This window comes from Oncorhynchus mykiss, chromosome 19, assembly GCF_013265735.2.
Source record: "Oncorhynchus mykiss isolate Arlee chromosome 19, USDA_OmykA_1.1, whole genome shotgun sequence".
NCBI classification, from domain to species: Eukaryota; Metazoa; Chordata; class Actinopteri; order Salmoniformes; family Salmonidae; genus Oncorhynchus; species Oncorhynchus mykiss.
This window is the reverse complement of record NC_048583.1, coordinates 37166386-37193022: the sequence shown is the minus strand read 5'-3', so window position 1 is coordinate 37193022 and position 26637 is coordinate 37166386. Positions and strand designations below refer to the sequence as shown.

Sequence of the window (26637 nt, the reverse complement as noted above, 5' to 3'; positions counted from 1 at the left end):
GGCTCGCTGTCCAGCCCGGCCGTTCACGTTCTCTTCTCCTCAGACTGGAATGAATGTGAAAACAATCGACTTCAGACAGAGTTGGGCCCGTCCATTTCTGATCCCAGCAGCAACTCCCACTCACTCAGTCAATGTGAGCTTTATCATACTGTAGTTTTGTCATGTTTCAGAAACTTATAGTTTAGCTTTTAGTTCACCGGCTCAATACTTTCTTCCTTCTGTGTGGGTCGACAAAAAATGTCATAATCTCGTTAAGAAGAACAAACCTTAGGTCAACCATGACAACATTGACTTCACAGAGAGTATTATTCAATTCTTACTGTCTTGTACTGTTAATTTGAATCACATTTGAAAAATAGGTTTCTTGATTGCATTGGCATAGGAAAGAGCAGTCCACTACACCTCTCCTAATTTGGCATTGAGGGGGTTTAGCAGCTTGGGGAACTCTATCCTCTGAGTTGCTGACAGTCCACAGCCTCCTGAGTCCCCACTAAGCAGGGTGTCGCGGTCAGAGAAAAGACTACCAGCTCCGTTTTGAGTAATCGTTGTGGTTTGAATTAGAATAGGGGAAACATTCTCTGAATAATGATCGCAAAACATTTTGCCTCAGCTGCCTGGGTGAAACTAAACACGCTGGTGTAAAACTTTTAAGCAGCTCTTATTTTCTCGCCCGTTTTTCTATTGTAGCGCAGAGTTCATGGGAAACTCGCCCCGGGGTTACCTGCAGCCTTGCAAAGTGATGGGGGAAAAATTGTCATGGCCACAAGAATGTTTTTGTAGTTAGTTGAAATATGACTAACCTTGTCAAATGTCATTTTGAATGAGAAAGCAAACATATTTTAATCAACGTTTTTGAAGCGGGGCTTTTTAAACCGTTGACTCCGGCAGAAAGGGGTCAGCTAATTGCATCGTTTGATGTCATGTTTGGTCTCCCTCCCCATTTTGATGCCACTGCGTGGAAAGTTATACTCTCGCCCCTCCTCCTCACACACACACACTATTTCTTATATACACACACACACGCCAAGCAAATGGAAAACTACTGAAAGGTCTTAACATGCTCAGTGCTGTAATCTTCTCCAAGTGTATGCTGCTATTTCCTGTCGGCCCTCTTCTCAACTTCAACCTCCAACTCTTCCCTGCATGTATCACCCTTCCCACACTGCTCTGACAGGACTGGAGGGGGACCAACAATGTCCCTCAGGGCTCGGTCCTAAGTCCGTGTCAGTCTCCTGGCTGGCTCGCCACCACATCACCCCTGGTCTCTCTCCACACCATAGCTAAACACGGAGGGAGCGCTCCCTGCTATGCCCTCCAGCGGGCTCGGCTCAGTCTTTAACTACACAACGGCCCGTATCGCTTTGGCTCTCATAATTACTGTTTTAACAGCACAAGAGGAGGGGGAATATACATTGTAAATTGTGTTTGACAACGTGGGTTTAGTGGTTTTGTCGTGGCTTGTCTTGAGTTATTAGTCAGACTTCCACAGATAAGGCCTGATGCTGAACATACCATGGTGACCATTGTAGGAGCAGGGCCTTATCACTCCCATTGATTTAGGGCAAGCCCCCTGTGACAGAGGTCGCTGTGCACTAAAGCTATCCATCATCCAGGTTTGATTTCTGTTCAGGCCTGTCTCCAGGTTGTCTACATGTAGACAGTCTGCTTGACACGAGGGCGGAGGGTTGGGTTGGGAGGGTGGCGCAATGTGGAGTTTACGCAAACAGCCTGTTTTAAGACATACAAGTAGTGATCACTTAAAGGAACATGTGGTTATCGGTTGACTTGTGTATTTTAAATGGGTGATTAAGAGTGATTTGAACATGAGAAGGCCCTGTTTGTTTAGTTGGATTTAAAAGACTGGGCTGATCCATAGCCTATTTATCCCACCCTACAATGGCCTGTCAGATGTGGACCAATATTACCTTAATCCTTCATACCTCACAACAAGCTACATCTAATGCATTTATTTATCAGATATGTGACATAATTGTAAATTCTGATGCTTTTCCCACACTTTATTTCCCCAAGGCTCCAAAGCTGGAGGCTATCCCATATAGATATTTGCTTTTTGACATGTTTGAGATGTTCAGATTTTCCACTATTTAAATGCAAACGATAATTTTGTACCCAATGATAAATAATGTTATTCCTAAACTCTGTAGAACAGTATTTTCTCTTAGCAGGGGTATTTTCCCCCACTCGTCTCAAGATGGGTGTTTATTGCTGTTAGTGTCGTTCATGGCCAGACTTGTAACTTTTGGCTTAAATGTTGTATTTACTCTGGCGTCGATTTAGGAAATCATACTTTCAAATATGCTATGATTCGTAATATTGATTTGTCATGAAAGTTATTTATTGCACTTTTATTTTCCACAACTGCTGCAGAAGTCGTAAAGCTGTCAAAGACTGTCCTGGAGTGTGATTGTATTTTTTTTGGTACTTTTAGTGATTTTAAAAGGTTTTGAAATAGCTGTATTGAGTGCTTTAGAGAATGGTACTCCAGGCAGAAGGTAATGGCTTTGTTGGTTTTGTGGAAAATGTCTTTGTAGCCAACGTGTTATGGTGCTGCTCTGCTCACTCTCTCCCTTCAGAAGATGCCTTAAGTAATTATTCAGTCTAATCAAAACCGTGTCCAGTAGTTTGAGAACCCCTGGATTTATACGGTGGATTTCCGTTCAATACAAGGGCAGCTTAAAAATGTTTTATGGTTCTCTACTCACATTATATTCTCTCCTCAAGCCCCTCTAAAATGTGTCACATCCCATTTACACAAATGTGGATATGCTAAATTATCGAGGAGGGTTCTTATGCTGAATATCTTCTGGATATCTTGTTCCCTGCTCTTTTTTTTCCTCCAGTTTGCTGAGGGTTCGCTTGTTGGCTGGGGGGAAATGTAGGTCTTTAACTCTGGGAAGTTGTCTTGAATTTCCTCCCTTTCGGAAGATGATGTGTTTTTGCAATTCAAATATTTGCTCATTCTCCTCTCCAGCTCCGAGCCCCTTTGATGCAGGGAACTTCTATCAGGCCCAATGACAGTGTGAGTGTGCAGCCTGACAGCGCGAGAGGCAGAGCCACACTATTTCTAGCCGCATATTTAAATGGCAAGGAAATACAACATCTAAAATGCATGCAAATGACTGCATGTTTTGAATGCTGATATTTTGGTGATTTGGAGGCTTGCATATTCAGGTGGTGTACAATACGTGCAAAGCTTCAACCACGTTAATTTAGTTAATGTGGTGTGTGTGTGTGCTTGATCTCTTTCTAAACAAACGTTTCTCGAGAGGGGGCCCAGAATTTGGTAGATTTACTTTTGAGGAAAGGCTTGGTTCATGTTTTTATGGCCTGCTTTAAGTGGAAAGACACACTTTAGGGCTATACAGTAGGCCTATATTGAGGAGAAGATAACTGATGCTTTTGGGATATACGCTCATCACCTTGGTTCACTCAGAATGCCATTGATATCTCTGGTCACACCTGATCTATTTATTCAGACAAGATCTAAGAAAGATTCCAACCCCGTGGTCTCCTTTTCCTGTTATTCCATGTTTTTTCTGGATCATTTCCGTACAGGTTCTGGGAACGTGCACCATCTTTGCTATAGTGTCTGCAGGATTCTAAAAGCAGAGATACCCATATTCATGTCTTTATTGCCGGTTCTTGCCCTTCACCACAGACCAAACCCAAGACGCACAAAGCACTAAATGAGCCTACAGCGTCCTCCTCCTCCTCCTTAATGTACAGAAGATATAAAATAATGAATTGAATTGTCATCTCCACGACCAGCCGCTGCACTCCGCACCCTATAATTCCAACCTTTTCTCCCCCTCTTCCCCTCCTATTTTTTTTTTCTCTAAACAGCAATTAATCTCATTTTTTTGTCCAATTTCCACCCCGCTCCTGAAGTCAGAGCGAGTCCCCTGTTTTGTTCCTCTTTGGCTTGGTTCCTGTGCATAGTCATTAAAGGCCCAATTAATGTCACCCTTTAGCTGAAGAGTGCTCATTTTTATTGGGGAGCTGACAGTCGCATCCATGAGTGGCGCAGTGTAATATGCATTAATTGCCCCGTAACACTGGTAATTACCAGTTCTTCAAGCCTCTCAGTAAACTGTCATGCCCAGACACGACTGCTTTGAAATAGATTACTCATTAGGGGGACCTGCCCTGTTTTCCAATGGGGGCTCACTGTGTTGCCATAAAAAAATAATTCTGGTGCTCTTGAACAAATAGTTGCCAAGAGCAATTTCCTATTACAACTTCCTGGTGACGGGTCCTCTTCTCTCCCTCTCTCTCTCTCTCTCTCTCTCTCTCTCTCTCTCTCTCTCTCCTCTCTGTTTGTGCTGCCGTTCCAGCCGTCACTGGAGGTGAGGGGTCAGTAAGGTTGAGACGGACGTCCATCACTGATCTTAAAGAAAGGAAAGACGTTTATTCATCATACATTCACCTGCTTTGGTGCTTTCATTTTCCCGTTTTGGGTTGAGCTTAGTTCTTATTCTCCAGTACTAATACTGTATTTTTTGGGTTGAGCTTAGTTCTTATTCTCCAGTACTAATACTGTATTTTTTGGGTTGAGCTTAGTTCTTATTCTCCAGTACTAATACTGTATTTTTTGGGTTGAGCTTAGTTCTTATTCTCCAGTACTAATACTGTATTTTTTGGGTTGAGCTTAGTTCTTATTCTCCAGTACTAATACTGTATTTTTTGGGTTGAGCTTAGTTCTTATTCTCCAGTACTAATACTGTATTTTTTGGGTTGAGCTTAGTTCTTATTCTCCAGTACTAATACTGTATTTTTAGCCCTGTTTAATTATACGCCGATTAAAGTCATCCTTTAACGAGTATAAGGAATATATAGGAATTTTCCGTTTCTTGTGCATTTCTTCACCACAGTCTTTGCAGATTTCTTGTTCAGATTGTGAGGTTGGCCTTACCTTGGGACTGTGTGGGCTCTGCTGATTGTCCTAAACCTAACGTTGTTGCTCACTTCACTAAATGTGCCCCACACATCACGTGACAGATAGGAAAGACTTGATACAGAGTGCAAATAAATGATAAACAGTTGGAAGGGAATAACATGGTGTTGACGTTGTCGTGATAAGATACTGTACTGGAGGAAGGACAGGCCAAATGAACAGGGTCAGCTATCGCACGTCCTCTACGGCTAAAGGTGTTGGCCTGGTTAGTCATGCTAGAAACAATATTTAGATTTCGCCAGAGCCTCGTAAATGCTCCAAGTGTGCACTGGGCAGGTTTCTCTCTCTTCCCCACTATTTTCACAAAACACCTTTTTGTCATTACTCATTTAGCTCAGCTAAGGAAATCCCAGTATGTGAAGACCATGAGAAAAGCCTCCCTTGTGCATACACAAGCGCACGACACACACACACACACACACACACCGCTTTTGTTTTATCTCCCTCATAGCACCTGCTTCAGGCAATCTGCTCCCACTCCTCTTAAATGAATGTTGTCACGACCCTTCAGATTCTCACCCGGCTATGTGCTAATGAAAGGAGATGGTACAATTTGAAGTGACCAGGTAGGAGCCAGCAGAGCCAGCAGTGCACAGCTGAACCAGGAAAAGGATAGGGCACACAGACACACTGGCAGGGAGACAAAAGACAAGCTAACCGTTAGTCCTCTCTCTCTCGCTGATATACGCATTAAGCTTGTCATTAATACCACCCAGATCTGTGTGTGTGTGTGTGTGGCGCACACACACACTTGCACGTGCTGCTCTGCGTTTATCTGTGTTGGTTGAGCACTTATTGAATTGTTTATGACAGGCTTAATTGGGCTAATTGAAGACATTAAGATTACCTGTCAGCCTTGTGTATTCAAACTACCCGTCCGTCTGACAACTAGTGACAAGTGAGGGACCCCGTAGCATCCGTCATGATGGCGCCGTTCCAAGCGGTAATGGGGACAATAGGGGCCACTCTAATTTGATGTGGACAGCCTCTACCACGCGTTGTGGCCAGTGGAGGGGAGGGGGGGGGGGGGATAGTTTGGCCTAATGGAGTCCCCTTTGGCATCCTGACAGACCGATGAGGCAATTTGAAGGGAAAAGTCAAAGGGGCTCCAGTGTTTAGGGACATGAGAGAGAAGCCATTCGAGGGCAGTGGCCTTCACAGGGTGAGAGACAGACGGAGGAGGGAGATGGGTGTGGGTCTGTGTGTGATAGCATACAGTGACCACCGAGCAGTATGTAGGATGCAATATCTTTGTCTCAGGACTGACAATTGTCATTTGCTCCAGCTAGTAAGTTATCGTCAACATATGTCAATGTCTAAACACTGCTCCAATGCAAGGCCTGTATTTAGCTCTATATCTGTAGATACTTCCTCAAGATGACAACTTTGGCCCATTCCACTGCTTGTTGGTCTGAATTGGTATGTTATTCTTTTTGACATAGAAATGGGGGACTTTCCACACATGCACCACTGTCAGCAGGCTTGGGTTGCCAGGTCTTAGCCAGAGAGCTTTCTATTCTTCCTGTCAGGGAATGTACTGCTGTTCTCTACTAGCCCCCCTCCTTTGTGTGCGTTATGTGTGTGTGTGTGTGGGGGGGGGGGGGGGGGGGTTGCTTTGCGGTATCATCGCTATGACAGATCAACGCTCTCATCCCCGGAGATCCCCCTGTTTGTTTTTCCTTCTTTCCAAAAGGGGTTAAACTCTCAGGTTGACAACTCGCTAGACTCTCCACTGCCCTCCACCTGTCCCCCTTCATCCCCAAACCAGTGAAAATCAATACCAGATTGCCCGAGGACCACTGTTTTGGCGTCTGCCTGACCCCTGGATGTCCCCCCCTCTTTCTCTCTCCCGTTCTTTCATTACATATAGTGGTGTGTTTAACTTCCAGCCTGATCCCTCGCCTAATTAGTTTCGCTGGGTCCAGGTCGAGTAGTCTTTCTCTCCTTTCCCCTCTCTCTTCTCTCCTATCTCTTCTATCCTCTCTCTCTCTCTCTCTCTCTCTCTCTCTCTCTCTCTCTCTCTCTCTCTCTCTCTCTCTCTCTCTCTCTCTCTCTCTCTCTCTCTCTCTCTCTCTCTCTCTCTCTCTCTCTCTCTCTCTGTGGCACTTTGAAGGGACACAGGCCTGGGAGTAATAAAAAGGGCAAATCCCCACACACATACACACTGACAGACGCACACACACACTCACTGATGCACAGACAGAAACCCCAGGAGTGGCTTGAGCAGGGATCTTTGTTTTGTTTTCTTAGCAAATTGTTTAAAACTACAATGAAATTTGATTTGCACCCCAGATCATCAGAGAAAACACTGGCGGTATCCCATGTAGCCCATCGCTAATGGAAAGTTGTGCTTGGACTAGTCCCAGGCCTGCTCTCTCTTCTGGGATAGTGTTGCATTTTGGGAGGCCTACTGATGACCACTACTGATGACAAGTGATAGGGTAAAGTCGATCTTATCGAGATATTATTTTTGATGATGTAGTGTTTTGACAGTATCGCAATATTATTTTTGTGCTAGTTTGCTGTACCTGCACCAAAACGCCAGTATTTTTCCTTCATAGCTTGTTCTCCATCTGCTTTTTAAATAGGGGGCAAATTTGTTTTCGAGACTTGTTTAAATGACCATTCAAAGCGTGTTTTCTCTTGTCCCTCTGCTGAAGACATATGGTGAGCAACATGTTTAGAATATCAAATCGTAGTAAAAATCACAGTATCATACCTTAATACATATACAATCGTGAGAAATTCAATGTATTGGTACCGAAGTATGGTGATAATATCATATGGTATTGTCCCTGGCAGTTCCTTGCTCTACTGATGACCTCAAATCCAACTGGCTCACGGTTAAACCACATGGAGTGACCACCATCCTGTTACAAAGTGGACATGAACATATATGTGTTTATACTGAACAAAACTATAAACGCAACATGAAAGATTTAACCAAGTTACAGTTCATATGTATAAGGAAATCAGTCAGTTAGAATACATTCATTAGGTCCTAATCTATGGATTTCACATGACTGGGAATACAGATATACATATGTTAGTCACAGATACCTTAAAATAAATGGGCCTCAGGGTGTTGTCACAGTATCTCTGTGCATTCAAATTGCCATTGATAAAATGCAATTGTGTTTGTTATCTAGTTTATGCCTGCCATACCATAACCCCACCACCACCATTGGGCACTCTGTTCACAATGTTGTCATCAGCAAGCCGCTCGCCCATATGACTCCGTACATGTAGTCTGCGGTTGTGTGGCCGGTTGGAGGTACTGCTACATTTTCTAAAAGGACGTTGGAGGCGGCTTATGGTAGAGAAATGAACAACCACTTTTCTGGCAACAGCTCTGGTGTACATTCCTGCAGTCAGGACTCAAAACTTGAGACATCTGTGGCATTGTGTTGTGTAACAAAACTGCACATTTTAGGCCTTTTTATTGTAATGATCATGCTGTTTAATCAGTTTATTGATATGCCACACCTGTCAGGTGGATGGATTATCTTGGCAAAGTAGAAATGCTCACTAACAGGAATGTAAACAAATGTGTGCACGACAGTTTAGAGAAATCAGCTTTTTGTGTGTATGGACATTTTCTGGGATCTTTTATCTCAGCTCATGAAACTTCGGACCAACACTTTACATGTTGCGTTATTACTTTTCTTCTTCAGTGAAATGAAGTTATGTACTCTCTAGGAATATGTCGTCTTTGTAATATTTCAACTTTTGTTACTGTAGATAATATGGATCACGTTATCATTCAAGGTAAATAGTTGATTTAGCTAAGCCACTGATATCGGAGTACTTTTTGTGTTGTGTGTGTGTGTGTGCGTGCGTGTGCCGACCGCATGCCCAGGTGCTGCCGCTGGAGAGACCCAGCGACGTGTAGCCTTCTTGGCCTCCTCTCCCTGGGGCTACAAGTACCTTACAGGAATGTAAACAAAGTGCTGAGTAAGCAGACCACTTTCTGTGGACATTTATTCCTGCATCGTCCGCTCTAAATACCCAGGCACCCCAACCCGAGCTTGCCCCAGATTCTGCACAGAGCCGCCATACTAACCGCTAACTCCAGACTAGACCACGTTCCAAAGCTTACTGTCAAGCAGTGGATGGATGATACCACTCTAGTCTACATCTGTCAAGGTAACAGTCAAAGAGAAAGTCAACTTTTTATTTTCTCTCTATCTCCTCTTTTTTTGTCGTAGAAAGGGGCTTGTTCGCAGCACCAGCTCATTAGGTGTGTAGCTGGAAGCAATATGGGCTGGAAAGAGAAGTTCAGATGGCTGAGTGCTGACATGTTGATTTAGTAGTGGTAACGCGACTGTGCACTTCCAAAGGTGCTGACTTGGACAAAAGCCAGGCCTGGTTTCTCCCAGGGAGACTCTAGGAGGGCTGCACTCTAAATTTGGGTTGGCCTTCTCTAAGATGGAAAGGCCTCGGGGCCTCCAGACAACAAACATTCACACCTCCCTGTATGCCCTGCTATTGATTCAGCCTTCATTAAAGCAGTATAGGGGGATTGAATATGTGTCACGCTTACCTTGATCATGCTCTGACAGAGGGCTTAAGCTCTGTGTATTGTGCATATTGTTTCACCGGCAGGAAATGCAAACGTCCAAAGCAAACTGAGTAAGCTGAGTGAGTGGCGTGGTGAGGCTGAGTCGGATAGATCCATTCCATGTGTGTGATTTGTCTTTGAGTTCCTAAAGTGTGCTACAAGCCTATCAGCAGCATAAGGTCAGGTCAGGCCTTCTGAGACCAGACCAGAGCTAGACCATGGAGGCTATGTGTGTGTGCTGGATGTTTATCTCTGCAGATTAGTGGGAGGTAGAGGACACACACACATGCAAGTTTGCACACAGTCATTTGACCTCAGACACACACAACCTGTACACCCTCTGAAACACACTTGTATATACTCCTTGCACCCCACACAGCGTGCCCTGGCTGCCCCAGCAGGGCCAGATTGGGTTACAGTCCAAACTGTTGTTGATTAGGGCCGTGGCTGTAGAGCGGGCTCATCCCAAATTGAAAACACATTAGCAGGCAGGGTTAAGGGCAGGATTAGGGCCTGGGCCTGGTGCCGTGCCGGTGCAGTGCGGACACAAAATGGACGCCCTTTGACTGGGCTTCCCCAGAGACTGATGGTAATTATTAGCCGGGGCTTCTGGGAGTTCACAGTAACTGGTTAAAGGAACGTGTATCCCCCTGACACTGTCGTCTGCATCCCCCCCAGCACACCAGGACACTTCCTGTCTCTGAGCAGGATTTAGAGACATGGGGATTCATTAAAGAGCCGAGGGGGGACTGTATACATCTCACAATTAGCACAAGGGCCAGTGTTTAGTTTTGGAGCTTAATAGGCCTTGTCTGAACACAATGAAAACATAGCTTTTCTTTATTTTTTATTGGATTCGTTCTGACATTTCTTGATTTAAATATATATATATATATATATATATATATATATATATATATATATATATATATATATATATATATATATATATATATAATGTACAGTACCAGTCAAAAGTTTGGACACAGCTACTCATTTGAAGGGTTTTTCTTTATTTTTACTATTTTCTACATTGTAGAATAATAGTGAAGACATCAAAACTATGAAATAACACATATGGAATCATGTAGTAACCAAAAAAGTGTTCAACAAAACAAAATATATTTTATATTTGAGATTCTTCAAAGTAGCCACCCTTTGCCTTGATGACAGCTTTGCACACTCTTGGCGTTCTCTCAACCAGCTTCACCTGGAATGCTTTTCCAACAGTCTTGAAGGAGTTCCCACATATGCTGAACAGTTGTTGGCTGCTTTTCCTTCACTCTGCGGTCCAACTCATCCCAAAACATCTCAATTTGATTGAGGTCGGGTGATTGTGGAGGCCAGATCATCTGATGCAGCACTCCATCACTCTCCTTCTTGGTCAAATAACCCTTACACAGCCTGGAGGTGTGTTGGGTCATTGTCCTGTTGAAAAACAAATGATAGTCCCACTAAGTGCAAACCAGATGGGATAACGTATTGCTGCAGAATGCTGTGGTAGCCATGCTGGTTAAGTGTGCCTTGAATTCTAAATAAATCACGGTGTCACCAGCAAAGCACCATCACACCACCTCCTCAATGCTTCACAGTTGGAAAGACACATGCAGAGATCATCTGTTCACCTACTCTGCGTCTCACAAAGAAACGGCGGTTGGAACCAAAAATCTCAAATTTGGACTCATCAGACCTAAGGACAGATTACCTCTGGTCTAATGTCCATTGCTCGTGTTTTTTGGCCCAAGAAAGTCTCTTCTTATTATTGGTGTCCTTTAAATCAAATAACATTTTATTAGTCACATGCGCCGAATACAACAATTGTAGACCATACAGTGAAATGCTTACTTACGAGCCCCTAACCAACAATGCAGTTTCAAAAAATACAGATAAGAAAAAGAGATAAAAGGAACAATGAATTAAAGAGCAGCAGTGAAATAACAATAGCGAGACTATATACAGGGGATACCGATACATAGTCAATGTAGGTTATATGAGGTAGTATGTAGATAGAGTTATTAAAGTGATGATGCATAGATGACAACCGAGAGTAGCAGTGGCGTAAAGAGAGGGGGGCACACAGCAAATAGTCTGGGTAGCCATTTGACTAGATGTTCAGGAGTCTTATGGCTTGGGGGTAGAAGCTGTTTTAGAAGCCTCTTGGACCTAGACTTGGGGCTCCGGTACCGCTTGCCGTGTGGTAGCAGAGAGAAAAGTCTGACTACGGTGGCTGGAGTCTTTGACAAAAATGTTAGGGCTTTCCTCTGACACCGCCTGGTTTAGAGGTCCTAGATGGCAGAAAGCTTGGCCCCAATGATGTACTGGGCCGTACTCACTACCCTCTGTAATGCCTTGCGGTCGGAGGCAGAGCAGTTGCTATACCAGGCAGTGATGGTGCAGCTGGAGGATCTGAGGACCCATGCCAAATCTTTCAGTCTCCTGAGGGGAAATGGGTTTTGTTGTGCCCTCTTCATGACTGTCTTAGTGCGCTTGGATCATGTTAGTTTGTTGGTGATGTGAACACCAAGGAACTTGAAGCTCTCAACCTGCTCCACTGCGGCCACGTCGATGAGAATGGGGGCATGCTCGGTCCTATTTTTCCTGTAGTCCACAATCATCTCCTTTGTCTTGATCATGTTGAGGGAGAGGTTGTTGTCCTGGCACCACACGGCCAGGTCTCTGACCTCCCTATAGGCTGTTTCATAATTGTCGGTGATCAGGCCTACCACTGTTGTGTCATCAGACAATTTAATGATGGTGTTGGAGTCGTGCCTGGCCATGCAGTCATGAGTGAACAGGGAGTAGAGGAGGGGACTGAGCACACACCCCTGAGGGTTTTGATGATCAGCGTGGCGGATGTGTTGTTACCTACCCTTACCACCTGGGGGTGACCCGTCAGGAAGTCCAGGATCCAGTTGCAGAGTGAGGTGTTTAGTCCAAGGGTCCTTAGCCTATTGATGAGCTTTGAGGGCACTATGGTGTTGAACGCTGAGCTGTAGTCAATGAATAGCATTCTCGCGTAGGTGTTTGTTTTGTCCAGGTGAGAAAGGGCAGTGTGGAGTGCAATGGAGATTGTATCTTCTGTGGATCTGTTGGGGCGATATGCAAATTGGAGCTGGTCTATGGTTTCTGGGTTGATGGTGTTGATGTGAGCCATGACCAGCCTTTCAAGGTACTTCATGGCTACAGACGTGAGTGCTACGGGTCGGCAGTCATTTAGGCAGGTTACCTTAGTGTTCTTGGACACAGGGACTATGGTGGTCTGCTTAAAACACGTTGGTATTACAGACTCGGACAGGGAGAGGTTGAAAATGTCAGTGAAGACACTTGCCAGTTGGTCTACGCATGCCCGCAGTACACGTCCTGGTAATCCGTCTAGCCCTGCGGCCTTGAGTGTTGACCTGTTTTAAAGGGCTTACTCACATCAGCTACGGAGAGCGTGATCACACAGTCTTACAGAACAGATGGTGCTCTCATGCATGTTTCAGTGTTATTTGCCTCGAAGCGAGCATAGAATGAGTTTAGCTTGTCTGGTAGGCTTGTGTCACCTGGCAGCTCTCGGCTGTGCTTCCCTTTGTAGTCTGTAATGGTTTGCAAGCTCTGCCACATCCGACGAGCGTCAGAGCCGGTGTAGTACGATTCGATCTTAGTCCTGTATTGACGCTTTGCCTGTTTGATGATTCGTCGGAGGGCATAGCGGGATTTCTTATATGCTTCCGGGTTCCCGCTCCTTGAAAGCGGCAGCTTTAGCTCAGTGCGGATGCTGCCTGTAATCCATGGCTTCTGGTTGGGGTATATACATATGGTCACTGTGGAGACAACGACATCTATGCACTTAATGATGAAGCCGATGACTGATGTGGTGTACTCCTCAATGCCATCGGCGGAATCCCGGAATATATTCCAGTCTGTGCTAGCAAAACAGTCCTGTCGTTTAGCATCTGCTTCATCTGACCACTTTTTTTATTGATCTTCTCACTGGTGCTTCCTGCTTTAATATTTACTTGTAAGCCGGAATCAGGAGGATAGAATTATGGTCAGATTTGCCAAATGGAGGGCGAGGGAGATCTTTGTATGCGTCTCTGTGTGTGGAGTATAGGTGATCCAGAGTTATTTTTCCTCTGGTTGCACATTTAACATACTGATAGAAATTTGGTAAAACGGATTTAAGTTTCCCTGCATTAAAGTCCCCGGCTACTATCAGCGCTGCCTCTGGGTGAGCGTTTTCTTGTTTGCTTATGAAGGAATACAGCTCATTCAATGCTGCCTTAGTGCCAGCCTCTGACTGTGGTGGTATGTAAACAGCTACAAAGAATACAGATGAAAACTCTCTTGGTAGGTTGTGTGGTCTACAGCATATCATGAGAAACTCTACCTCAGGTGAGCAATAGCTCACGACTTCCTTAGATATCATGCATAGAACAGCATGCACCAGCTGTTGTTTACAAAAATATATAGACCACCGCCCCTTGTCTTACCAGACACCGCTGTTCTATCCTGCCGGTACATCGTATAACCAGCCAGCTGTATGTTGATGTTGTCGTCGTTCAGCCATGACTCCGTGAAGCATAAGATGTTACAGTTTTAAATGTCCCGTTGGTAGTTTTTAAATCTTCTGCGTAACTTGTTGATTTTATTGTCCAAAGATGGTACGTTTGCTAGCAGAATGGAGGGTAGTAGGGGTTTATTTGATCGCCTGGAATTCTCAGAAGGCATCCGGACCTTCGGCTCCTCTTTCTCCGCCTCCTCTTCATGCAGATCACGGGGATCGGGGCTTGTTCCTGAGGAAGCAGCGTATCCTTTGCGGTGGGCTCGTCAGTGTCATGAAAGGATAAAGAGGATTCTGCTAGTCCGACTAATTGCAGTACTGATTTCTAGAAGTTATTTTCAGACATGAGACGGTAGCGGCAACATTATGTACAAAATAAGTTAAAAAATGTAATAAAAAGTTGCAAACAAAAAAACAATCGGCTGGGGGCACTTAAAACGTCTGCCATATTCTTCGGCGCCATCTTAGTAGTGGTTTCTTTGCATCAATTAGACCATGAAGGCCTGATTCACGAAGTCTCCTCTAAACTGTTGATGTTGAGATTTCTGTTCCTTGAACCCTGTGAAGCATTTATTTGGGCTGCAATTTCTGAGGCTGGTAACTCTAATGAACTTATCCTCTACAGCAGAGGTAACTCTGGGTCTTCCTTTCCTGTGGCAGTCCTCATGAGAGCCAGTTTCATCATAGCGCTTGATTTTTGTGACTGCACTTGCTTGACTGACCTTCCTGATTGACTGACCTTCATATCTTAAAGTAATGATGGACTTTAGTTTCTCTTTGCTTATTTGAGCTGTTCTTGCCTTAATATGGACTTGGTCTTTTACCAAATAGGGCTATCTTCTGTATACTGTACCACCCCTACCTTGTCACAACACAGCTGATTGGCTCAAAAGCATTAAGAAGGAAATAAATTCCACAAATGAACTTTTAACAAAGCACACCTGTTAATTGAAATGCATTCCAGGTGACTACCTCATGATGCTGGTTGAGAGAATTCCAAGAGTGTGCAGAGCTGTCATCAAGGCAAGGGGTGGCTACTTTGAAGAATCTCAAATGTAAAATATATTTTGATTTGTTTAACACTTTTTTTTTGTGGTTACTACGTGATTCCATATGTGTTATTTCATAGTTTTGATGTCTTCACTATTATTCTACAATGTAGAAAATAGTACAAATACTGAAAAACCCTTGAATGAGTAGGTGTGTCCAAACTTTTGACTGGTAGGTGCTTCAGGAAGCATGGCGTGAAATATCTTCAGATTACCTCAACAAATTGACAACTAGAACGACAAAGGTCTGCAAGCAGTAATTGCTGCAAATGGAAGATTAATTGATGAAGGCAAAGTTTGAAAGACACAATTATTATTTCAATACAAATCACAACTTATAACCTTGTCAACATCTTGACTATATTTCTTATTCACTTTGCAACTCATTTCATGTATGTTTTCATGGAAAACGAGGACATTTCTAAGTGACCCAAACTTTTCAACAGTAGTGTGTGTGTGTATATATATATATATATATATATATATATATCTATACAATTTAATTTGAATATTGTGTCCTTTTTGACATTTTACTGCGTTGTTAGGTGCTAGTAACGTAAGCATTTTGCTGCACCCCCCTACATCTGCTAAACTGTACACGACCAATAAACTTTGATTTGACGAATTAGTGAATTAGTCAAATACTGATCTTTCACTCAACACAAGATTTAAGTGTGTGTTGAGTAAAACAACTCCGACACGACTCAGAGTTACAAGATTAAACTGTCCCTGGTTGTTGGAAGTGCTACTCGTTATTCCTTTGTTACATGAGAGACAAAATGCATTCTAAAGGCATCATCTCCTAATGAATTCCTACTCAGCATATCATAATGGAAGGGGTTGGTCCATTCTGGTGATGTAGTGCCATTCCCGGGGTGACGGGGAACACATCTCTTGGAGAGATCAGGTGAACTCCCCATCACATGACACTTGATCCAGTGAGGTAGAGGGGGAGAGAGCGAGATAAAAAAGTGAGAGAGTTGGAAAGGGCAAGAGAGGGACAGAGAGAAAGAGGAGCGTGAAAGATGGAGGGCGAGAGAGAAATGGAGAGCGATGGAAAGAGAAAGAAGAGTTTAATGCGTCCGCAGTGGATGGATGAAGATCTGTGCTGTAGCCATAGACCACCAGCTTGTGTACTGTGCTCTCTCTGGTATGTTCTGATGAGGACATCATGGTAGGTTAGCTTGTTGTATGACCGCCCCCTCTGCTCCGAACACAAAGCAGACAGGACCAAGGCCAGACCGCCGGTTGTTTTGGTTTTTCTCCTCAGCCAAAACAGGGGTGTGTGTGTCAGAGCACGTCAGACCATAATGCAGCAGATCTGAAAGGAACCCGACACACACGCACATACACAGGTCACCCTGATATGCGATTCTACTTGAGCTTGGGTACAAGATGAGTTAGTGGTCTCACTAAGCATTAAACATGCATTGAGACCTCTTCTTCTCAGGGTTGACTGTGTTTGGTGCCTAACTAAGACCAAATGGCCGGAAAGTGCAGCTACAGTGTAGCGTGGTTTTCCACTGCACGAGCCTGGTCAAATCCATTCCTTACTGTGGAATATGTGTCTGTAGGTACAGTTGAAGTCGTAAGTTTACATACACCTTAGCCAAATACATTTAAACTCAGTTTTTCACAATTCCTGTGAATTCCCAGTAAAAATTCCCTGTCTTAGGTTAGTTAGGATCACCACTTTTATTTTAAGAATGTGAAATGTCAGAATAATAGTAGAGAGAATGATTTATTTCAGCTTTTATTTCTTTCATCACATTCCCAGTGGGTCAGAGGTTTACATACACTCAATTAGTATTTGGTAGCATTGCCTTTAAATTGTTTAACTTGGGTCAAATGTTTCAGGTAGCCTTCCACAAGCTTCCCACAATAAGTTGGGTGAAGTTGGCCATCTATTTTGTGAAGTGCACCAGTCCCTCCTGCAACAAATCACCCCCACAACATGATGCTGCCACCCCCGTGCTTCACGGTTGGGATGGTGTTCTTTGGCTTGCAAGCCCCCCCCCCCCCCCCCCCCCTTTTCCTCCAAACATAACGATGGTCATTATGGCAAAACAGTTCTATTTTTGTATCATCATACCAGAGGACATTTCTCCAAAAAGTATGATCTTTGTCCCCATGTGCAGTTGCAAACCATAGTCTGGCTTTTTATGGCGGTTTTTGAGCAGTGACTTCTTCCTTGCTTTCAGGTTATGTTGATATATGACTCGTTTTACTGTGGATATAGATACTTTTGTAGCTGTTTCCTCCAGCATCTTCACAAGGTCCTTTGCTGTTGTTCTGGGATTGATTTGCACTTTTCGCACCAAAGTACGTTAATCTCTAGGAGACAGAACGAGTCTCCTTCCTGAGTGGTATGACGGCTGCATGGTCCCATGGTGTTTATACTTGCATACTATTGTTTGTACAGATGAACGTGGTACCTTCAGGCGTTTGGAAATTCCTCTCAAGGATGAACCAGACTTGTGGAGGTCTACAATTTTCTTTCTGAGGTCTTGACTGATTTCTTTTGATTTTCCTGTGATATCAAGCAAAGAGGCACTGAGTTTGAAGGTAGGCCTTGAAATACATCCACATGTACACCTCCAATTGATTCAAATGATGTCAATTAGCCTATCAGAAGCTTCTAAAGCCACAACATAATTTTCTGGAATTTTCCAAGCTGTTTAAAGGCACAGTCAACTTAGTGTATGTAAACTTCTGACCCACTGGAATTATAAGTGAAATAATCTGTGAACAATTGTTGGAAAATGACTCATGTACACAGTAGATGTCCTAACAGACTTGCCAAAACTATTGTTTGTTAACAAGAAATTTGTGGAGTGGTTGAAAAATTTGTTTTAATGACTCCAACCTAAGTGTATGTAAACTTCCGACTTCAACTGTATATGTGTTCGTTTTGCACATATTTCATACAGTGTTCATTCGGGCTCTCATCCACAGGCTGTCCTGTTGTATCCGTTAATGAACCTGATAGAATCATCATCATTACGATCGTCCACTTCTCCCCAGCTAGCACCGTGTCAGCCTTATTAGATGAGTCTAAATCTGGCCCTCCATCTCAGTTATCACAGACAGGCCAGGCCTGCTGCTTATTACATGTCTCAGTCCTACTCTCACCCATAGAGGCCAAGTGATTAGTACACCAGAGCAGGGTAATGAGCTTTAGTAGTTTGATACAATTATAACATCCAGATTCGGCTGGAGACGATCCTCGCTACCCTCCATGTATTAACCAGGTTATCAGTACAGCTGATAGGCTTTATAGGGTTGCAGAGAGTGATAAGATTAAAAGACGCTAGTTGGTGTCAGAAGTGGGATCCTGGTAGGAAGGCGTTAGGGTTGTGAGGGGTGATATGGGGGCTGTAAGTGGTAGTTTTTGGAAGGCGTTAGGGTTGTGAGGGGTGATATGGGGGCTGTAAGTGGTAGTTTTTGGAAGGCGTTAGGGTTGTGAGGGGTGATATGGGGGCTGTAAGTGGTAGTTTTTGGAAGGCGTTAGGGTTGTGAAGGGTGATATGGGGGCTGTAAGTGGTAGTTTTTGGAAGGCGTTAGGGTTGTGAAGGGTGATATGGGGGCTGTAAGTGGTAGTTTTTGGAAGGCGTTAGGGTTGTGAGGGGTGATATGGGGGCTGTAAGTGGTAGTTTTTGGAAGGCGTTAGGGTTGTGAAGGGTGATATGGGGGCTGTAAGTGGTAGTTTTTGGAAGGCGTTAGGGTTGTGAAGGGTGATATGGGGGCTGTAAGTGGTAGTTTTTGGAAGGCGTTAGGGTTGTGAAGGGTGATATGGGGGCTGTAAGTGGTAGTTTTTGGAAGGCGTTAGGGTTGTGAAGGGTGATACTGTGGTAGAAGTGTGACGGGATAAAGAAGGGTTCTAAAGTTGAAGCAGATAGTGGGGCTAGATTTGTGTTGGGCAATATAAGGTCATGACTGTTTTTGCTGTCAGAAGTGGGATCCTTGCTGTCGGAGCATGGGATTATGGGAAGGGATTTGGGGTTCTAAGGTCATGTGATTAGCATGCTTAACAGTACATGGTTGTTTATGGGGTTGGGTCGACTGTTTCTTGGCCAGTTTCTTGTATTTCAGGCTATACGACATGAGCAGAGCCTTGACCAATGACAGCCAAGGTCAGAGGTCCCAGGGCAAGTCCTACTCTCAGGGTCACAGAGGTTTCCTGATAAACTCCATAATCGCCTCTAATCTCCCTTGCTCCTATTGGCATTACGCCGGTGGGCATAAACTCCCCTTCCCTCCATCCCCCTCTCCACCACAAACAGTTATAGAGGAATAAGAACCAAAAATAGGCTTAGGTGGTGGGTGTGGTGCCCCAGTCTTGGTGTGTTTTTATTTTTTTATATATATAATATTTGTAGCATTTTCAGGCCAATTTTCTGCAATTCTCAGATGTTCTTCATGGAGCCGAGATTATACATTTTTGCAAGTACATTTCCTGCAATTCTATACATTTAGCCATGGAGCTGAGAGAAACTGTTGCTGTTTTAAAGATAATTTCCTGCAATTCTATACATTTTAGCAATGGAGCTGAAAGAAACTGTTGCTTTTTTAAAGATAATTTCCTGCAATTCTATACATTTAGCCATGGAGCTGAGAGAAACTGTTGCTGTTTTAAAGATAATTTCCTGCAGTTCTATGCAATTTTAATGCTGTTTTATTTTGCTCAAACTTAGTAACAAAATAAATCATATTAAATTGATTGTTTTCAATTCCACTGTCTATCTAGCTTTTATTTTGGTGATGGTTAGTTATCGAAGATAATATTATAAACAAAGATATAGGTCCATTATCATTTCACATACTTTGAGTTTTTTTGTATTCATTTTTTACAGTTTGTACTTAAGCATCCCAACAACAACAAAAATCCCTGACGTCACGTCCCATTTCCAAGCCCCATCGACAGGAGGGGTGGAAAGGCATAAAAACTGTGGGGCGAGTTGTTTTATTTTGTATTGCCCTCTATTCCACCTTAATTACGGCGATTTGGAGGCTGATCATTGGCTCTGGCCCCCTGATATTTTTATTTGACATACCTGAGCAGAATTGAATGTTTCCAGAACCATGAAGGAGGGAGGAGGAGAAGAGAAGAGGTGGTGATGTGGGTTCTGTTGGTTGGCTGACTTGATTGTTCACCTTGTGTTATTTATGAACAGTCGGGCAGCAACACATGGGGGGGGGGGGGGGTTGCTTATTTACTGCCTGCTTCATTGGAGGCCACCTCTTTGGGCCGAATCAGACATTTAAATATCCTGTTTGTGGATAGGCTGGCCAAAGAGCCTTTATTATCAGTGCTGTGCTGTTATCATTGGGCTGACTGACGCAGGCAGTCCTCCAGACTGGGCTATTGAAATGTGCAGGCAGTATGTACAGACAAATGCAGGGTTCTCAAGGAGGCCGTATCGGCTGGCTTACAGACCTGGAGTTCCACCGCCCAATTCAAGCCCTATAAATAAACCCCTATTAATCAGCCACCCACAGCAACAACTGACCATGGCTGTAAAGGCTGGTTTGGTCATCTCTCACACATACACTCTCTCTCTCTGTCTCTCTCTGTCTGTCTCTCGGTCTGTCTCCCATCCCTTCTGTTTCCTCCCCTCTTTCTCTACCTCTATTCATCCCATTCTCTCTGTCTTTTACTTAGTCACTCTCCAACTTCTTCCCTAAAGGGGTTGAGCAGGTTCCAGACCTGTATTTCAAGGGAGAGAGAAAAAGAAAAGAATCCCCTGACTTAGCTCATGTTTGGCTGTGCCTTTACCAGTTTACCTTGCGACCTGATGTATGGACCGGCCAACAAAGACGTCTTTGTGTGTAGACCTCAACCCTGTAAGGTTCACCGTCATGTAGGGACTTATGCTATCTGAATCATTTCAGGGACATTTGTTGAAACAGTTTTGTTGGTAATGTAGAATGAGAGGAAAGTATGGTAAAGTCGGGGGTAATTTTGTCTTCATTTCGGTTACATTGCGGTGGTAATTTATAAACCAAATAGTGTCGAATAAACGTGTTTTCTTGTGCAGATTTATCAGAACCGCCTCACTATTCTTGACACGTCAAATGAACCTTGATCTTTGTTTCTTTTTGGAATGTTAAAGGCTGAAATATAGGCCTTGCTCTCTGACATCCAGGGACATTCACAGAGTGTACTGTGGTGCTACTAAGAAATCAAATAAAACATTTTTATAACTTTCCATTAGAACTACTGTGGAGAGGTTGAATATGACATGTGGAGGGCTGCAATTAGTCAATTAATTACGCTACAATTGTCTATGAGCACATGCTAGTGTGTGTGTGTGTGTGTGTGTGTGTGTGTGTGTGTGTGTGGCAGCAGCACTAATACTACTCTCTGTACACCTCTATTTGCATCTTTTTTGTTCCTAAGTGCTGTGCTCTCATTAAGCTGCTGTTCTAAGCAGCATGGCACCTGCTTTCAGAGAGAACCCACACCACCCGCTCGTTAACGCTAACGACAGACAGTGTGCCTGGCAGTCCCAATCTCCGCCCATCCTGACTTGTCAAGCCAAGTGTCCCCACTCGCTGAAATTAGCTACATTTCACAAACAATTTCACAAACTCGTTATGCAGTTAGGTGTTTATTGGAAGATCGCCGACTTTCCCCTGAGCGGCGGATAATACGCACCCGCTAGGTTAAGGAGAGAGGCAGCCCCCATAATAAGCCGCAATTACAGAAACTGGAGCCTCGAATCGGTTTACAATTCATTACCATGCTCCTTTAGAGGAGTTTTATAATTCATTACCATGCTCCTTTAGAGGAGGTTTATAATTCATTACCATGCTCCTTTAGAGGAGGTTTATAATTCATTACCATGCTCCTTTAGAGGAGTTTTATAATTCATTACCATGCTCCTTTAGAGGAGGTTTATAATTCATTACCATGCTCCTTTAGAGGAGGTTTATAATTCATTACCATGCTCCTTTAGAGGAGGTTTATAATTCATTACCATGCTCCTTTAGAGGAGGTTTATAATTCATTACCATGCTCCTTTAGAGGTTTATAATTCATTACCATACTCCTATAGAGGAGGTTTATAATTCATTACCATGCTCCTTTAGAGGAGGTTTATAATTCATTACCATACTCCTTTAGAGGAGGTTTATACATTGAGTTTTGTAAGAGTTTCTGTTTATTTTTGACTTTGTCCAATGAAAATACCTGGGCCCCATCGTTTGTGGTCTCCAACCGTACTTACTTAACCTCGACCCCATGTTACGACCCTTGACCCTTTGCTTACCTCACCACCTATCCTCCGTCAGCACCAGTATTATTGTTCTAGAGCTAGGCCTTGCTCTGGGATTTTACTTTAACGTCCTCCACTAGTATTGACTCTTATTAATTCAGAGTAGGAGTCAAAACCCATTTGGTTCCCCTGTGCTTATAATTTAGCTTGTTTCAATTTGTGCCTGGCCTCCCCTGACAAACCATGGCTGTGATGTATCGTACATCGCTGTACGCGTTATCTGTTGACGTACAGTTTTAACCTTTTCAGAAGGTTGCCTCTCCCCTCTCTATGAACCGTTCCCCCCTCTCCTCTTCTCCCGGCCCCCCTCGCCAAGCGATGAGTACATACAGTACAGGAAAGAGGAGCGTAACCCCTTCTTCAGAGTCATCTAATGTAAATGTTTAGGTTTTGATTCCATAACAATTCCATAAAGAGAGTTGTGGTGCTGCCCGTGCCGTGGCTGGTTGGAATATGAGGGGGAAAGGAGGTCTGAGCCTGCCCTGTGTGGAGTGAATAGGCTGAGCTATGTGTGTGACTTTGCGGTGAACTTGCCGTTTACATCTGTAGGCTTTCTCTGGGGCTGTTAGCTTTGGCCCGTTGGTTTGCTCACAGATACAGGGCCGTAAATCACACACTGTAAAACAGGGAATGCAGGACGGGGGTGCAGGAGTGTACTGCTTTTAGGGGCTGCTACAGGAAGAGGGAGTGTGTAGGCCTACATGTGTGTACATGCTTTATGTGTGCCAGTTGGTTGACCAGGAATACATTTTGCATGCATTCCTTGAAAGTGTAAATGTAACTATAGTGTGATGTAAAGGCTGATGTCATGACACCTGACTACCTCTGCAGGTTGTGCAGGGCTTTACGCTGACCTTTTTTACAAGGAGCACGTGTGTGCCTAAGTTGAAAAATGTAGGAGCACGTAAAGAAATGTAGGACCACAATGAAAATGTGAAGTCCAGGTCGCACGGCAAAAATATATTTAGGCGCATGTGCGTGTAAAATGTTCACACTGGAGCGCTCTGTTGTGGTTATTTACATCGCTAAGATGTCTTGTCACACACAGGTCAGAGGTCAACGAGACGATTATTTATAATCACACCTATGCAGTATCACCAAGCACATAACTTACAGTTGCTACTATTCTGAGCATTAGTGTTCCTATCCTTCTGTGGTGTTGGCTGGGGTTGTTACTTTTAATAGGCTGTGATTTGATGATTGATCGCGGAACCTTCCAAGGTTATGAAGGTTTTATGAACTCTGCCTTTGGGCTGAACTTCCTGGTTCACTCTCTGCAGCCCCTTTGGGCAGCTTCCTGTCTGGCTCTTCAGAGACGTCTTCAGAGACCTCAAAACACCCTTTACTGTCTGAGGATAGAGTGTCAGGAACCAGATTGCCTTACTTCACTGTTCACTCCCAATCTGTTTTTGTGCGCAAAGGGGGCTGCTCTCCCGAACCTGAAAGTTCAACTGTGACATGACTTTATGCATGGCGGCTAGAGTTCAAAGAATAGGTATGATCTGCGCTACACATAGGGGGCCACTGGCAGATCTTTGGGGTGTAATAAATAGCTTGGAAGATGATTTATCACATGTCAGGGAGAAGCAGTGAAATAGCGCAATGCTTCTCCAGCCACACTGCCATTTTAATTGCTTCCGAGCCTTTTCAATGGGGCTCAGGATATGTGATGGGGCCAATAAAACACGACGCTGCGACGAGAGCTAGACAGAAAGAGGTGTGTGTGTGGGGGGGGGGGGGGGGGGGTGTACATTTGAATATTGTCTGAACTTGACTTTTCCTCGGCTGCTTGGCGAGTCGTCATTATTCGTTGTGCTTTGGAACAGCACCGTGAGCCTAGGCAAAGTGTCTGTCTGTCGGCCTGGAGAGTGAAGCATGTGAATGAAACAGCTGGACGCTGCTGGACTAGCTTAGCTAGTTTGCCTCGCTGTCACAGACCGATGCACTGTTTTAGTGGGGCAGTTCACTTAGCCTCTTAGTTGAACTCTCTCTGGGCACTGTGCACTGTATAGGAGCCTTCTGATGACAGAGAGGTTTCTAGGGCTGGCTGGGGCTTTGTTGCTACTATGATTATTGCTATTTCAGTGCCATTGTAAGGTGATCCGGTGTGTATATCACTGTGTCAGTGGGATCTTATCGCAGCGGCAGCTTTTTGTTTGATTCAGCACAAGTTTCCTGGACAGGGATCAAAGGAGTGCACCTCAAAGAGCTTATCTCCTCTGTATATCTCAATCAATCTCTCTCTCTCTTTCTTTCTCTCCTTCTCTCTCTCGCTCACTCTCTAATTCACTGTCACTGTCATCCTCCCAAAATCCAAAGTAAACAGCCATAAGCATATGGGATTTGGGTGGGAAACTGTCTGGAAGCTTCTTCAGTACCTCACTATGTTGTCTCTGTTCTGTTGATGAATGCCTTGCTCGACAGTTTGATGACATCAACGTTAATGTCTTTCTGTCTTCTCCCACTCCATAGGTTTGGTCCAGGACTGGTCATCTACTGGCATGGTTTCATTGGTGAGCTGGACAGCCAGAGAGACAGAGGCATACTGCTCAAAGACTGCTTCCCGTCTGACATTGTGACCCTCTGCCACGGGACCAGCCCAGCCACGACTGACTCACTGACTGGCTGACACTGGCCTGAGCAAGGGGAGGGAGAGGAGAGGGCAGGGGGAGTGGTAGGGTTAAGGAAGGGTATCGCAGAGGTGGATACGTGGATACGGAAGCAATTTAGCTTTCCTGCGGCGCAAGACTACTGGCAAATATCTGCTCTGAACTCTAGATGAACCTCCCTCCATCCCCTCCTCTCCCATTCTCTCTTTGTCAGCCAGCCAGCCAGGGTCAGCCTCATACCTTGGTGCGAAAACAAGGCTGGGAGTTTGTCCTGGTGCTGGTCAGCCTGTAGCCCCCACCGTGGCCCCGGAGGCCCCTGGAAGAGAACAGGACATGCCCTTATCACACAGTGGGCCCTGGCCCTCGTCACTCGTTCCTCTGCTCTCCATAGGCAGATAAGGGAGGTGGGGTTTGGTGGAAATGGGGGTGAGGGAGGATGTCTTATCTACCTTCTACGTCACTCACTGACCTCTGTCACTCTGTAGGGGGCAAACAGATCCCTTCTGATTGGCTTGGGACTTTTCTCTGACCTCTTGCCCTCTGTTGTTGAGGATGTTGTCTTTGTTATGATATGTCACATTGATAGGAAAACATTGTCCTGGTCAAACAGGTTTATAAATCTAAACATTTGTATCTGTATCTTTTATGTCTGTCTTAAATATTTAGCTATTGACTTATGGACTTTAGGTTCAGTCCTGTTTTGTAATTGAAAACCATATGGAATGCACTCGTCACTGTAATTATTTAAGATGAATGACGAAATGTTATTATCCAAGTTTACGAACAAGCACTCGCACAAAGCACAGTACAGTATGTCCTGTGCGAGACACAAGTACAAGTTCACAGATGGTGTTAGAGCCACAGCAGCGTAGCGTAGACTTCTACGTGCATACCTGATGTCCATGTGGTCTCCCCAGCAGTCGTCTGTTGCTCATCTTTCCACCCTTAGATAGATCCTTTTATGAGCAGCTCTTAATGGAAGAAACACGGCTGAGCCTGGAGCAGTGGCGTGGGCAGCGTAAAGTCAAATGTTTTTTTAAAAAGGCATATACAGTGCTCTCAGAAAGCATTTATACCCCGTGACTTATTCCACATTTTGTTGTGTTACAGCCTGAATGAAAAATGTATTCAATGTTTTTTTTTTCCCACCCATCTACACAAAATACCCCTTAATGGCGAAGTGAAAAAGTTGTTTTTTTAAGTGTTTGCAAATGTATTAAAAATCAAATGAAGAAATATCTCATTTCTGTACGTTTTCACACCCCTGAGTCAACACTTTGTAGAAGCACCTTAGGAGGTGACACTGTTAGGATAGGCTACCATTTGTCCCATCACTCATTTAACTGGACCCAATTCACAGTAGCCTAGTAAATGGATAAGCTATTTCAAGTATTTTGCCCTATCCGGTCCGAAGCATAGTTTAAAGTTAGAACGGGTGGTTCACCTTTTCCATTGACTGTTGTAGGCTACATCTGTATATTGTAATGTCGAATTTCTCAAGAAGACATTATTTCATTTAGAAACAATACATAAATCATAAATTCTTCACCTTTTATGGCCATGATGAGAACATATTCCCTAAGTAGCCATACAAGAAATGACCATGCTCATCTCTCTTTA

General features: G+C 44.1%; 1 protein-coding gene across 5 annotated transcripts in view; it reads left to right on the top strand.

Moving 5' to 3' along the window:
* Positions 1-26253, top strand: part of cdin1 (CDAN1 interacting nuclease 1) — a 76689-nt gene extending 50436 nt beyond the window's left edge. For all 5 annotated transcript variants that reach the window (XM_036954734.1, XM_036954730.1, XM_036954732.1 and 2 more), the window contains one exon: positions 24881-26253. In XM_036954734.1, coding sequence (XP_036810629.1) covers positions 24881-25037 — 157 coding nt within the window. In that variant the 3' untranslated portion in view covers positions 25038-26253. The remainder of the gene's footprint in view (positions 1-24880) is intronic.
* Positions 26254-26637: the final 384 nt, after the last annotated feature.